This window comes from Bactrocera oleae, chromosome 6, assembly GCF_042242935.1.
Source record: "Bactrocera oleae isolate idBacOlea1 chromosome 6, idBacOlea1, whole genome shotgun sequence".
In the NCBI taxonomy this organism is placed as follows: Eukaryota; Metazoa; Arthropoda; class Insecta; order Diptera; family Tephritidae; genus Bactrocera; species Bactrocera oleae.
In genome coordinates this window covers 29,967,242-29,983,625 of record NC_091540.1, presented here as the reverse complement: position 1 = coordinate 29,983,625, position 16,384 = coordinate 29,967,242, and the positions used below count along the sequence as shown (strand labels likewise).

The 16,384-nt window shown below is 35.3% G+C and overlaps 1 protein-coding gene across 3 annotated transcripts in view; it reads left to right on the top strand.

Annotated features, from left to right (window-relative positions):
• Positions 1-16,079, top strand: part of P5CS (Delta[1]-pyrroline-5-carboxylate synthase) — a 68,934-nt gene extending 52,855 nt beyond the window's left edge. For 2 of the 3 annotated variants that reach the window (XM_036374018.2, XM_036374015.2), the window contains 10 exons: positions 4,339-4,482; positions 4,551-4,658; positions 4,719-4,886; positions 4,996-5,184; positions 5,395-5,587; positions 7,702-7,943; positions 10,167-10,424; positions 10,631-10,856; positions 10,983-11,276; positions 15,729-16,079. In XM_036374018.2, the coding sequence (XP_036229911.1) occupies positions 4,339-4,482; positions 4,551-4,658; positions 4,719-4,886; positions 4,996-5,184; positions 5,395-5,587; positions 7,702-7,943; positions 10,167-10,424; positions 10,631-10,856; positions 10,983-11,276; positions 15,729-15,988 (2,082 nt within the window). In that variant the 3' untranslated portion in view covers positions 15,989-16,079. The remainder of the gene's footprint in view (positions 1-4,338; positions 4,483-4,550; positions 4,659-4,718; positions 4,887-4,995; positions 5,185-5,394; positions 5,588-7,701; positions 7,944-10,166; positions 10,425-10,630; positions 10,857-10,982; positions 11,277-15,728) is intronic. The other variant, XM_036374016.2, reaches the window with a different exon arrangement.
• Positions 16,080-16,384: the final 305 nt, after the last annotated feature.

Genomic DNA, 16,384 nt, shown 5'->3' with positions numbered 1-16,384 from the left:
TGCCAGTCCTGCCATAAGTTCTGTTACGAGCTCAGATCGTATTAAAAATAAAAATATACAAATTTTTATGCTATCGCAACATGTTGCTACAGAGTATAATAGTTTTGTTCACCTAACGGTTGTTTGTATAAATTTAGATATAAATAAATGATCAGGATGAAGAGACGAGTTGAAATCAGAGTGACTGTCTGTCCGTCCGTCCGTCTGAGTTAGTTGTAACTTGAGTAAAAATAGAGATATCTTTATGAAACTTGGTAGACATGTTTCTTGGTACCGTGAGACGGTTGGTATTGCAGAGGTGCGTAATCGAACCACTGCCATGCCCACAAAACTCCATTAATCAAAAACAAATAAATTGTCATAACTGTGGAATCGGCTGAACACCGCCCACTTTTAGGTGAAAATCCATATCTTTAGATCTGATAAGCCGATTTCAACCAAATTCGGTAAATAACGTTCGTCTCATATTTATGTGTTAAAGTGCGAAAATGGGCGAAATCGGACCACAACCACGACTATTTCCCATATAACACCATTTTAAGTTCCATCTGATATTTTCACTTTCCACTATGCAAAACTTTGCGTGAGTAACGCGTTTAAAGTATGCCACCTTGTGACCAAAAAATGTCTAACTTAAATCAAAACTGTTCACGCCTCTAGCTACTGAATATGTGGACCCCAGTGCCGTGCCTATAGTTGACTACTTACCGGAAATATCGGTCAATGTCTAAGATATATTATATATTTGAAATTCATGTAATAAAATAAATAAATCAAATGGGTTCCAATCAATACTTCCTATAGCCCTCATATACCTAATATAATATAATGATTTTTGAACTTCCGGGTGACTTTATGCCGCATATATCGGCCAGTTTGTGAGTTATCTCAATGAAAATGAAAGCCCGTGTTTTACTTATAACAAGGTATCTTTGTGCCTAAAATGGATCAAATCAGGTGAAAATTTTATCTAGCCTCATGTCACTAATATCAGGATTGTCAGACGAATGTTACTTTATATGATTGGTGATGCTATGTGAGGTACGTTAATGAAACAGTGGGAACATTTTATTAGTCTGTGGCATGTTAGTAGTGATTGGTATTGGTAAAAATTTATAAAATACTATCCTCAACTTTCATACACTACTTATAATGCTTTTCGCTATTCTAACCAGTTTTATGCCCATATGTCGGTCAGTGAGTATTAATTCTTTCTCTATCCCCAATATATATATGATTTCTGTCTTTCCATCTGACTTTAAACCGTTCCGGTGGATAAATATGTGATATTTTAATGAAATTTAGTGGATAAGTTCTCTTAAAAATTATGTGGTTTGGCGCTGAATTAGAACCTCACACCTACATATAATGATTTCCGATTCTCTGGTTGACGTTTTCGACATAAGCTTATAATATAAATTTTAGCCACTTTGGTCGAGTTAATATCACATTCATACATGTGTACATGCTGACGCGAACTAAACTATAACAATAAAACTGAGACTAAGTTTATGGCCTTTAACATAAGTCAAGAAGATACCAAATTTGATTGTAATTTAATCACGATTTCATTTAATAATGGATGTTTCAATATATATTTTTTTATTTTTTTTTAAGCTAAACTTGTATATTACAATAATATCGATATAATAAATAAAAATGTTTATCATTATCAAAAAACGATTTCTCTTCATACTATTCAATACAGTTGTAATGCATTCTATATAAAATCAATTGTAAGCGTATACAACAAAACACGGGAACGATTTCTCACAATTTCAGTAAACTTAGATTTCAAATTGCTCTAATTATTTTACTATGAATATTAAAATATGTGTATAAAAAAATGCCATGCGAGTATACCATTTGACTTTGCGAGAGTATAACATGTTCGGTTACATCTGAACTGATCCCTTCCCTTCTTGTTATACCCTGAACAGGGTATATTAATTTTGCCACGAAGTTTGTAACACCCAGAAGGAAACGTCGGAGACCATATAAAGTATATATATAAATGATCACCGTGACGAGCTAAGTTGATTTAGCCATGTCCGTCTGTCTGTCCGTCTGTATATACGCGAACTAGTCCCTCAGTTTTTGAGATATCGATCTGAAATTTTGCACCTGTACCCCAGTGTGTGACTGACTATTTACCGAAAATGGATAAAATCGGGCCAATATATCAACTAGCCCCCATATAGCTGATATATCAATTTTTGAACATCCGGTTGATTTAAACCGTATATATGGGTGAATACGTGAGTTATCTTAATAAAATTCAGAGATAAGCTTTCAATGATAATTATCTGTTCTTGTGCCTTCAATTATGGGTCAATACTACTATCAGCTCTTTTATACCTCATGTAGTGATTTCCGACTTTCCAGATAATTTTAAACAATTTACTTAGGTCAATATGTGAAACATTTTAATAAAATTAAGTGTTTTGTCCAGTTACTTTTCATATTCTCAATAGAAGATACCTCAATTAATCAGTATCTTCTTTCTTTATGTTAGTATTTCTTTTGTAATATAAAAGTTTGCCAACACTTGAAATATGCCATCAGTTTTGATCTTTAAAAAGTATAAAATGGTCGGTTACTCCCAAACTTAAGCTTCCTTACTTGTTTTTACCACCGCTGGAAAAATTGAAGACCATATATGTTAACATAAGAAGAGCAATATATAATATATTTTATTTCCCAATTATTATTTAAAATTTTAACAACACTCCAATATATTCATATGCATATTCATTAATTGCAAGTAATTGAATAAACATGCAGTAAGCTTTAGGAGAGAAGATATTTTAAACAAAAAGTATCACATGTATGGTGGAAAAATGATTCTTTTCGCGCTAAAATAGATTGTAGTAACTCCATTGTTTCGAAAAGCGTCCATTTTTGACATAAGAGTCGTGCTCAGAGATAGCGTGCAGGGAAATGGCGAATCGAGGACAACCCTTATTCAATAGAATTTTAAATTTTTTGTTGTTTTATTATTACTTTTTTACAAATATTAGGTAAAGTAAAAAGTTCGTTCGGTTTTTATCTAAGATATGGCGTTATTGTCCATAGTATTAGTGTTACGTGTCGCATCATGTCATACTATACAGCGTTAAAAACGTGTTTATTCGCGCTAAAAGTTTGTCTTTGACAGTTTGTGAGCGCTCGCCAAAGATGGACACCAACAAAGAGAAAATTCGCTACATTTTACAATTTTTCTTTGATCAAGGCGAAAAAGCAGCCAAAGAAAAAACTGAAAAAATTAATTTAGTTTATGGGCCCGATACTGTAAACGAACGTGTAGCACAAAAGTGGTTTTCTAGGTTCCCTTCCGGTAATTTCGATGTCAAAGATGCACCACGTGTCGGGAGGACTGTCGTAGAAAATTGCGATAAAATCATGAAAATAGTGGAAACAGACCGTCACGTGAGCACTTATTTAATAGCTGAGGAACTAAAGATAAGCCAGAAAACCGTTTGGAACCATTTGCATTACCTTGGATTCAAAAAGAAGCTCGATGTTTGGGTGCCACACGAACTAACGCAAAAAAACATGATGGGCCGAATTTCCATCTGCGAATCGCTGCTGAATCGCAACAAAATCGACCCGTTTCTGAAGCGGATTGTGACTGGCGATGAAAAATAGGTCACTTACGACATCATCGAGCGCAAACGGTCGTGGTAAAAGCTTGGGGAAGCGGCCCAGACCAAGTGACCGGTGGCCAAGACCGGATTGACGGCCAGGAAGGTTTTCCTGTGTGTTTAGTGGGATTGGCAAGGAATCATCTACTACGAGCTACTCCCCTATGGCCAAACGATCAATTCGGCCCCCTACTGCCAACAACTGGACCGCTTGAAGGCAGCACTTATCCATAAGAGGCCATCTTTGATCAACAGAGGCCGAATTGTGTTCCATCAGGACAACGCCAGGCCACACACGTCTTTGGTGACGCGCCAGAAGTTCCGGGAGCTCGGATGGGAGGTCCTAATGCACCCAACTTATAGTCCGGACCTGGCACCAGGTGATTACCATCTTTTCTTGTCCATGGCGAACTCACTTAATGGTGAGAAGTTGGCCTCAAGAGAGGGCTGTGAAAATTGGCTCTCCGAGTTTTTGCCAACAGGGACGCAGCCTTCGACGAGAGGAGTATAATGAAGTTGGTATCTCGTTGGCAACATACGCACATATTTGACTTAAATCGGACAAATGCACACAAAGTTATCATCTTTTGAAAAATCAATAAAAAACCGAACGAACTTTTTACTTTACCTAGTATAGGTATAGTACATATGGAAAAAAAAATAAAAATAAGAAGTAATTTCTTATAATTTCTAGGTTGCTGAGTGCCATTTGGAGGGTCGCGAGGTTATGATGGTTACAAGTGGTGCTGTAGCTTTTGGTAGTCAAAAATTAGCACAAGAATTACTTATGTCACTTTCTATGCGTGAAACACTCTCGCCAAAGGACCCGACCCGCGTCGTATGTTGAAAATAGATATTCGCATATGCACATACCAACTTAAACAATATTTTTTTTTTCAATAACAGGAACAGGGTACACTGCTTGAGCCCAGAGCGGCCGCTGCTGTGGGTCAATCCGGTCTTATGTCACTGTACGATGCTATGTTTGCACAGTATGGTGTTAAAATTGCACAGGTAAACAGAAGACTGAAAATATTAGAATTTATTTGAAGTTTTCTGATCGTATTTACATAGGTTCTCGTAACAAAACCGGATTTCTACAATGAGGAAACACGTAATAATTTATTTTGCACACTTTCTGAACTGATCAGCCTTAATATTGTGCCGATCATTAATACCAACGATGCTGTATCTCCTCCAATGTTTTTGAAAGACGATGATCTACCAGTTGGCTCTAAGAAGGTAAATAAGACTAAAATGTTATATGACAAATTATTGTAAAATAATATAAAGGGCATACTTTTGAAATTATTATGATCTGAGTTTTTTTTTATATATTTTAACATATCAGGGTATAGCAATCAAGGATAATGACAGTTTGTCTGCAATGCTTTCGGCGGAGGTTCAAGCGGATCTTCTGATTCTAATGTCAGATGTAGATGGAATTTACAACAAACCTCCATGGGAAGATGGCGCTAAACTAATGCATACCTATACTTCGAACGACCGGCATGTAATCGAGTTCGGTAAAAAGTCTAAGGTACTTACTTATCAACACATACAATCATATTGAAAGTTCCAATAACTTAATATATTCTACATATATATGTACGTCTTTAAAATATTCGACTTAAAGATTGATTCCAAATAGGACTTTCCTACAAAATAACAGTAACATATCTGCAAATATTTTTCGGAAACTTCGAATTGTTTAAATTGTTTTTGATTATGTTTTTATTGGCATTTTCAGGTTGGCACTGGTGGTATGGACTCAAAAGTGAAGGCAGCCACATGGGCATTAGATCGTGGTGTTAGTGTTGTAATTTGTAATGGAATGCAGGAGAAAGCAATAAAAACCATTATAGCGGGACGAAAAGTCGGAACATTCTTCACTGAATCTACGGAAAGTTTCTCAACCCCCGTCGATGTTTTAGCTGAAAATGGTAAGTAGGACATAAATATTATTTTAATAAAAAATATATTAATGTCTATTTAATAAGCTCATAATGAAAGTAAACTCTGATTCAACCTTTTTATAAAATTTATTGTTACAACTGAATTCAATACCAAATTTACAGGGTTATTTAATATAACAACATTTTGCCCGTAACCGAAGATTACTTTGATTTAAACGTACAGAAAAGGAAGAGTTCTTCTTCCTCAGTTTTACTGCGATCGATGCATTCGCTTTTCTTAGTTATCTTATAACTTTTATACATATGTATATTCGGTGAGCAACTAACTTCTAGTTGTTTTTTCTTTATAAAAATGCAATTTTATTGTAAGGAAATGAATTATTGGAAGTATTTCCCATCGCTAGTCACAACTTTTTCCCATCTTTCTTGTAAAGCTAGAATACCATTACGGTATAACTATTCATCTTGTGATGCTATCCAATAATTAAGCAATTTTTCGATGTCGTCTTGTGAGTGGAACTGATTCTGACAGACTTTATATTTAAGCGCTTCCAGGTAGATTTTAACGAGCTTGTCAACGTTAGGTCGAGCGTTGTTATGCAACATAATAATTTTTTTATTCCCAGCGCATATATATGGTAGTCGCTTGGAAATAGCCCGGCGGGTGACTCTCAATGCTGAAGCAAGCTTTTCTTGCGTTTGACGCGGATTCTCATAAAGCAACGTCTCCAATTCACCGTTTTCGAAGGTTTTTGGCCTTCCTTCACGCGGACGGCCGTTAATATCAAAATAATCGCCGTCTTTGAAGCGACGAAACCAATCACGACATGTTGTTTCACTTGGGGCAGCACCTCCGTAAACATTTTAGAATTCCTACTGTGGCATAGCCGCCGATTTCTTTGACTTGTACATCTTCTTCTTTGAAATTGTACCCATTTCCTCTAAAATAACATATTAAAATAGTAAAAAAAGTACATAATTTAAGTGTTTTTGATAGCAAATTATCTGGTTAAAATTTTGTAATTTTTGAATTGTTGAGGTTGACTTGTTTTCGTGTAGTTAACTTGGTTTCACAGCTTTTGTGGTTGGTAGCACTTAAATCCGCCTTGTTCTTTATTTCACTACTGTTATTGAGCCTAAGTGACCAAGGGAGAATCGATTTCGATATACATAGTATGTCAATTGGTGTTAAAATAGTCAAGTTGTTACATTGAAAAATTCAGTCAGGTAATTCGATGAGATCATATTTTTTGTGCTCTTGGTTTAATTTTTCACGTTAAAATTGACAAATCTGGTAATTAGACTTTGCAAATCTTAAAAAATTTTAGACTTTTTCCTGAAGACAATATTTGAGATTAAATGTTACTTACTTATCCCTCATAATTGCCATTCTAATAAAATGTTTTGGAAATCAGCTGCAATGTCCACATTTTTGATCAAGAATGATACCTACATTTGAATAATTACATTTCGGGTATACATTGTAAATTTGAAATTAACAACAGAAGCCTGTTGTGGTATTATGAGAAATAGAATTTGCTTTGGCGAGCTAAAACTTAATAATATGCATAAGAGTATGTACAAGCATAGTAATCCGTCTTCGACCTTCTCGGAGAAAATATTTGAAACTATAGAGAAAATTGCATAAAGAAAAATGTTTTTTCCTAATCTGTCAAAGATACGATTATGCATCGGAGTGTAGTTTCAGCTGTTTTTTAACATTGATATAATTTTATAACAATAACAAAAACACATTAAACCAATTATAATGTAAGGAAAAACATTAGAAGTTCACCCTTTCAACTTCCTACTAAAGCTTTACGTAAACATATGTATGTATGATACATATATCCAACCATTCATTTAGATATTATTGTATGCATTTAGAAGACTAGATTTCACAAAGGATGTTGAGTGTTTGTAACAACTAATCTTAGTATTAGATAAGTATCAAATAAATGTTGGCGATTTCATTCATTTACATTCACAGGGGATGTATAAATACGTTTATTCTGATATTATTCTGTTTATACGAGTAGTTTCCTTGGTGTGTACATTTTTGTGATTTATGATAGCCACTATGTTATTTGAATTTTGCACCATTACTATTTTTACATACTGCTGTTTGCATTCCTATGCAGCGCGCATTGGCAGTCGACAGATGCTGGCGCTTTCTCCGGAGCAACGTGCAAATGCAGTTCACCATTTGGCTGATTTATTGGTGAGAAGGGAGGAATTTATTTTGCAAGCGAATGTAAAGGACTTAGCTGAGGCGAAGCGACAGGGTCTGTCTAAGCCACTTTTGTCACGATTGTCTTTAAATTCTGCTAAATTAAAGAACTTGTCTGTTGGATTAAAGCAGATTGCTGAATCAAGTCTTAAGGTAAGCCCGTGATTTTAAATTCTCATAAATTCCCGCCAGGTTAGCAATGAAAAATATACTTTCATAGTTATAAATATTCACGTGTGTTTATATACATATATACTTTTTTCTATTTAATGGAGCAACGAACAAAAATCTTTAGAACTTACGAGTATCTAGCAAGAGTAAGGAAGGGCTAAGTGTAACCGAACATTTTATACTCTTGCAATTTGAGAAGATTAAAAGCAGGGAAATACTTTCAAATGTTGGAAAACTTTGTTGCGAAACATCATAACTACATTTTGTGACACATGTCAGAAATATTAATATTAGGACCTACACAATTAATTCAAATGAGATATACATGATATAATCTCAATCAATTGGGCTAAATTTAATATATGGCGTATATGAGGAAAATATCAACCAAAGGATGGGAAATCCCAATTTAGGCGAAGTTGTCATCCGTTTTTGCCCTTTTTCGCAGGTTTGGAAACGTCAACACCAAATTTAGTTGAAATCGGTCGAGTAGTTCTTGAGATATATGATTTTATCTAAAGATAGGCGGTGCCACGCTCATTGTTAAATTTTTACGAATGGTCCTGTTAAGCCCTTCTCAATCCCCTGGGGTGGAAAATTAACCGTTATATGGGGAGTTGGCATGGTTATTCTCTGGTTTTACCAATTTTCACAGTGTATGAAGAGGTGCTATGAGAACTTTTTCTCAGCAAAGTTGGTCATGGCCAATTTTTCAAACCACAGATGTTATAAATTACAAGTTTGCATCTTACTGTGGAGCTTGATTATCGGTTTTAGAGTAGCAGAGTTTTGTAGGCGTGGAATTTGTATGATTCCGATATCTGCAATACCAGCCTTCGTAAGAAACATGTATTGAAGTTTCACCAATAAATCTCAATTTTACTTTAGTTATTGCTTGAATATGCTTACGAACAGACAATTGCCCGCATTTCACCTATTCTCGCCATTTTGATCATTTTATGTGTATATCCCTACATAGTTTTTGGTGATAAAAACAACCGTTAGGGAACAGAACTATTAAACCCTATGAACATCATACGATAGTATATATATTAAATACTGGCTATTTTTCATGCAAAAAGAACTCATATATTATTCAAATATTTTATATACAAAGAAAGTTGTGATTCCGAATCGTCAATTTACATAATTCAATTGGAAAGTGCATCCTCTCTTGTTTGCATACGCCTCATCTCATAATTTATTTTAATAAGTGGAGAAGTAATCTTCAAACTAATATTTTCCACTTACAAAGTTATACATATATGAAGTGTGTTCAAAGAAAAAGGTGAACTTTGAATTTTTTTGAAAAGTACTTATTTATTCATCAATATCTATTTTGTCCCCTTCAAGGTAATCCCCCTCGGATATAATACACTTGTGCCAACGCTTTTTTTAATCCTCGAAGCACTTCTGAAATGCGCTTTTCGGTATGGCCATCAACTCTTTCTTCGATTCTGACTTGATCTCATCAATTGTGGCAAAACGCATTAATATTGTGGTTAAGGCATGGTTACGGTTTTCTTTTGGGCCAAAACATTACGAATAAGCATTGATGTGTGAGCTGGTGCATTATCGTGATGCAGAATCCACCATTTGTTTTATCACAATTTCGATTGCTTCACGTAAACGTTGCATACCTTCCTTGCAGTAACTGTACGACCTTTTAGCAGGAACTCATGATACACCATACTACTGTCATCAAAGAAAACAGTGAGCAAAACCTTCACATGTGATCGCATTTGCCGGGTCTTTTTCAGTCTAGGCTCATGTGGCAGCTTCCATTGGAATAATTGGGCCATGGTTTCAACGTCATAACCATATACCCACGTTTCGTCACGAGTTATGACCCGTTTGAACAAACCCGGATCGTTATTGACGTCATTTAACTAAAGCGACATTTTTTTGCTCAAAATTTAGCAATTTCGTTCAAAAATCAAAGAGCACACAAAAAAGGGAATAACCTTTTCTGTTGGCAAAAACAAACTACTAATCGAAATTGACTCCTAATGCAAGCACATGATAGACATATGTGTCCGATTATAGCAAAAACAAAATATCGAGAATCGAATGTACACAGCCCGTGCAAAATCAAAATTCACCTTTTCCTTTGAACACATCTCGTATTATTTAAAGTATGGAATATATTATTATTAACATTTCAATTTTTAATACAAAAATCTCATGTTTGATTTACGTTTCCAGAATGTTGGTCGTGTTCTACGTCATTCACGACTAGCGGAGAATTTGGAATTGAAGCAAGTTACAGTACCTATTGGTGTACTACTAGTCATATTTGAGTCACGTCCAGACTCATTACCTCAAGTAGCTGCTTTAGCGATGGCTAGCGCAAATGGTCTCTTACTAAAAGGTGGTAAAGAGGCTTCTAACAGCAATAAAGCGTTAATGGAGCTGGTCAAGGAGGCGCTCGCGACAGTAGGAGCGGAAAACGCAGTTTCCTTGGTAAGATCAATTACAATAAAATTGTATATGTATTGATATTTCACAGTTTCGAAATATTTGATATTATATTACAACAACATTTAAGAGTACTTCGATTTCGCCGAAAGAAAGCTAATAGTTTCATATTATATTTATTATTGCGTATGCGATTTACTCGTATGTATATAATTTACATAAATAATTACAAATGCAACTTTTATAATCAGGTATCCACACGTGAAGAAATTAGTGACCTTTTGTCCATGGAGGACCATATCGATTTAATAATACCACGTGGTTCTTCAGAGCTTGTTCGCACAATTCAAGAACAGTCCGTCCACATACCGGTGTTGGGGCATGCCGAAGGTGTCTGTCATGTTTTCATTGACAAAGAAGCTGATTTGAGTAAGGCCTTGAAGATAGTCAGGGATGCTAAGTGTGACTATCCAGCAGGTATATATATTTTTTGAACTACTGAAATAAATTAGAAAATTATATTAGCTTATGAAGAGTTGATTCGTCTCTTGTATTCTTCTACTTATTAAATTTTCTATATTACCTTCCATTTCTTCATTTGAGGGTTTTTCGTTTTAGCTTGCAATACAATGGAGACTCTTCTCATTCATGAGGACCTTATGAGTGGTAACATCTTTAACGATGTCTGCAATATGTTGAAGCGTGAAGGGGTGAAAATCTATTCAGGACCAACACTTAACCAGAAGTTAACCTTTGGTCCTCCGGTTGCAAAGAGTCTGAAACATGAATATGGTGCGCTGGAGTGCTGCATCGAGATTGTGAAGGATATCGACGAGGCAATAGAGCACATTCACACATACGGCAGCGGGCATACCGATGTTATCGTCACAGAGAGTGGTATGTATAACAAAAACTATAGTAAAAGGAAATCAATGTGTTTTTAATAGCGCTCCCCGTAATTATTCTGGTTTGAGTCCATCACGTTAAGATTTTCACAAAATGAAAAAAAACCCTGTGAGATATTACGTTCTAGAACAAAGAAGTGTCTTATTGATATTTTCTAAATTGCATCTTTAAAATACTTGATACATCGATAGAAAATATTCTGGTATAATATTATGTTTATTTCATTTCAATGAAAGCACTTTTCCATTTTCGCATCTGGCAAGGTTCACCTAGTTAGTTAGCATCAATCGTTTATAGCATACAGCTGTGTTTTGTTTTCAGACGAAAACTCAAACGAAAACAAACCGATGAAGACGTATTCAATCCTCATATAGGCCAACCTCAACAGTTGATTCAAGCTGAAGGAAACAACTTAGTGAGACACTCACAATAGAAATACAAATATAGGTATCGTGGAAAAGACTTCGCTGAATATTTATTTCAAGAGGGTTTACTGGTGTATCGTAATATTATCATGTAATAACCTCCATTATTGATTCTTCTAAGAGAAGTTCAAAGGGTGTCTTGTTGCACAATGGTAATACCTATGAAAATCTTGAGCTGTTGCTATATAAAATAAAGTATAGCGAATATTGTTGGGAACTATCCATGCTTTTGGGTCAGCAGTTTGTATTCACAAGCTTAGATCAAAATGGGTCTCATCACACAAAAGCAGGCAACTTATCAAGTTATTGTCTTTTTTGGCCATTTTAATAATTTTTTGGCAAAATTCCAAGCGAATAGGCATATCTAGAGCGTTAAACCCGACTTGTTATTTGAACCTTGTACGGAAACAGGTTTAAGGTATCATGAATTATCCGTTGTAATGACCGTCTGCTAACTCCAAGTTTGACCGATAAGTTGCGAGTCGAAACTTTTGGATTTGCCTGCATTGACGATGCAACAGCCGCGATTGTTTCTTGAACACGAACATACGGATCTCGATGGTGCGGTCTTCTTGTGATACTTCCAGATTCGGCACACATGTTTACCAACCTCACAATGGTCCATCTACTCGGGACGGAGTCGCCAAAGTCCTGTCTGAATTTCCTTTGGATGGAAATGACGGACTGCAAAGCATCGTACCGCTGCACTATATAAACTCAAGCATTCAAATTTAAAAAAAAACTTAGTTAACAGACTGTGAAATAAAAAAAAAGGTAGGTTCATTACTCACACAGAAAAAAAGTTATTGTGTTGTGTATTGGTTTGTGTTTGTAGCCACCCTGTACATACAAGCAAATATCTATATAATTTGTTCTTTTTATTTTGATGTCATATCATATATATATACAATATATAAGCTAAATTTGGTTTATACTGTTGCAACACGTTGCTACAGAGTATAACAGTTTTCTTCACGTAACGGTTGGTTGATTCACCTAAAACTAATCTAGTTAGACATAGGGTTATATTAGGTATATACGCGTATATAAGTGATAAGGATGACGAGACGAGTTGGATTCAAATCTACTCTCTGTCTGTCCGTCCGTCTGTCTGTCTTGTCGATAACTTGAGCAAAAGCTTAGTACACATGTTTCTTGACAAAAAAAGGAGGGCAAGTACGTAGATGGGCGTAATCGGCACTGCCACGCCCATAAAACGACATTCATCTAAAACCTGTAAAATGCCATAACTAAGCACTAAATTAAGATACATACAAACCTGTTATTTGGTATAGGGCATTGTAGTAGCAAAGGACATCTGTAGGCTAAAATATTTGAAAAAATGGGCCTGGTACCGCCTTTTAATAGGCTTATGGTACATATCTCCTGAACCAATACAACTATAAAAAAAGCCCTTACCGACAGTGTGCTAATTTATGATATCAGATTATAACCCTGTGTTCTCTCCATGTAACGCTTCTGTAAAAACTACTAAAAGCGCGATAAATCAATAAATAAATGCTTCAGAGACGTTAAACTGGAAAGGTACAAGAAGGCTTTATAGGAGCCGGTACATAACAATGTCCCGACGATCCCATATTACATTCTGAAATTGGATTCAATCGAACTACAACATATATACATACATAACTGAAAATATCTGTCAATCTGTGAGATATGTTATCGAAATTCGGGGCATTTGTTTCTTTGGTAATAATATTCCCTTTTATAAAAATTTATTTAATCGGGTCAATACTTTCCTTAGCCACATATACCTAATATAAAGATTTTCGAACTTCCAGTTGATTCTACACCACATATAAGTATATCAGCCTATGTGGAAGTTATTTTAATGAAATTGAGACAGCGTACTTTTGTAATACCTAAAATGGATAAAAACGGCCGAAAATTTGCCTTAGCCCCATATAAATTTTATTCAGGATTTTAAAACATTCGGCTGACTTTACTCCATATATATGTTTATATTTATGGCATATATTTCTAAAATGTCTTGAAAATTCTCAAGTATATCTGAACAATATCAAAAATTTATGTAATCAGCCCTTCCATTTCTCGACCCCAAATATATCCTATATAATGATTTCCGAATTTTCACCTCACTTCAAACAGTTTAGGTTGGTCAAAATGTGTAATATTTTAATGAAATTAAGTGGACACTATATCTTAAATATTTATGGTTTGACGCTTAATGTGAATGAAAACGCCAAAAAACCAATAAATTGCCGTAACTAAACACTAAATTAAGATATACCATAGAGCTTTTATTTGGCACAGGGGATCACAATATAACTAAGAATAAGTTTATTATAAATGTATTTTCAGAAATTCTATTTTATCAATCTATACATTTTTTTATGTATGCATATGTATTGCAATATAAATGCATATTGTTTTATGTTTGTTTATGTCTATATGTACGTTTTTTACTACCTCAGCATTATCAATGATAAGCATGTTCAAAGATATTTGAACACATTGAATATGGATTTTTAATTCAAAATTTTTAAATAAAAAGTTTTGCCAGTACCTGAAAGAATTTCTCGCGCTTTGATTCGTGTAACTTGCAAGAGTATAAAATGTTTGGATATGCCCGAATTTACCCCTTAATTACTTGTTTAAGTTCCCTGGGGGGGCCACTTTCACCGAGGGGGACGAAAATGTCCCCAGTTAAGGGTGAGAAAGGAAATTCAGGGGGTGCCTGACTTACCGTTACGGGGGCGGCGGTAAGGCAGGGGGGGTCGGCAGGAGTCTGGCATGGACCTCGCATGCGCTCAGCAGACGCTGGTCGACGACTGCGCGATCCTTCTGGCCGAGAGTGGATCGCAGGAGGTCGGGGTATCTTCTCGCCTTGAACAAAGTTCACCTCGCCGCCATGGTAGGAGTTCTCACTGGGCACTGTCCAATGGAAACTCATGCGGTGCGGCTTAGAATACTACCTTATGGCAGTTGTCAAAGCTGTATGGAGGAGGGTGAAGTGGAAACATCCCGGCATTTTCTCCTCCATTGTCCGGCTTTTGCTAGGTTGAGATTGAAACATCCCGGCAATCACACTTTTGACCAGAAGATCTGGCCGAAACAGATATTGGCCGTCTCAACAAGTTTGTCGTAGGCACAAAGCGCTTTGTCGACATGTAAGGGTCTATTGATCCGGCTCATAGGAGTTTTGGGTACCACAACGGACCGGCGTTTAAGCTGTCCAAGTGTGATCCTTCTTAGGATCGACCCTCTAACCTAACCTAACCTACTTGTTTAATGTAAAGTTTTGCTAACACCTGCAAGTATTTCACCGGCTTTGATCCTTGCAAGTGGCAAGAGTATGGAATGTTCGGTTATACGCGAACTTAGACCTTCCTTACTTGTTTTTTTTTAAATTGCAAGTAATGATTTTTATAGTGCCCTAAATTTACTACAAAACTATGAGTATTCCGATTTATAATAATTTTTTTCATTGAGGTATAAAATTCATAAGAAACAAATTTTGCCTTTAAATAATCAAACTTTAACCGTTAATATCTTTTTATTGAATTATTAATTATTTTGCTACGCATAACAATATTTGCAATATTTTCAATCTTGAGTCAGCCTGTTACTAAAAACTGCATTTCAATAATTTAATTCAAGAATGTTCTGAATATTCTGTGAAAAAACAGCTTTGACGTAGAGTTTCACACACAATTAAGCACATGTGTAAGAATACAAGTATGTATATGCGAATGTGTTTTCATATATATATTATATATGCATAAGTACAACAAAATCTTTCCTTAAATATTAAAAAAGTTTAAATTGTTTTGTGTATACAGAAAATACTTAAAGATACCTACATTTTGACATGAATATATATTATGAATATTTGTATGTGCGTACATACATACCTGTACATTGTTTTGTGCATGTACTCAATGTAAAATAAACTTATGGTAAACGGACACACCTTAGTCCACACAGTTTATTTATCTTTGCAAGCGATGGGATGATTTTTTTTTTTTTTTTGCAGATTTTGCAGCTCAACAGTTCCTGATGTCGGTTGACAGCGCTTGTGTTTTTCATAATGCTAGTTCGCGTTTCGCCGATGGTTTCAGGTTTGGCTTAGGTGCTGAGGTTGGCATATCAACAGCAAGAATACACGCACGCGGACCGGTTGGCGTTGAGGGACTTCTAACGACTAAGTGGATTTTGCGGGGTCAGGATCATGCTGCAGCTGATTTTGCTGAAGGCGGTGCTTGTGTTTGGCTACACGAATCTCTGCCCCTATAAATTTATAAACCATAAAGTTTTTTGTACATAAATTACTAATATTTTTATTAAATCTTAGGAAGTCAGTAAATATATGAATATATTAAAAATATATTGGGTTATATGTGCATATTCATTTTAATAGTTAATAAGATTTTGAGGATGTTGTTTTGCAATCATTAACAAACTTTAGTGAAGAATACAAATATTTTTACAGTTTGGTATATTGAAAACTATATCCTAAACCTATATATGTACATACCATATAAAGGGTTCTCCAAGAAGGTGTTAAAAAAAAAACACACTAATTGTTAAGGAAGTTCAAATAATTCTTAATTAGTGTAAGGTACAATCGATACAATTAAGGTCTGAATATAACATCAGTCATCCACGACTTCTTTTGCAGGAACAAATTTT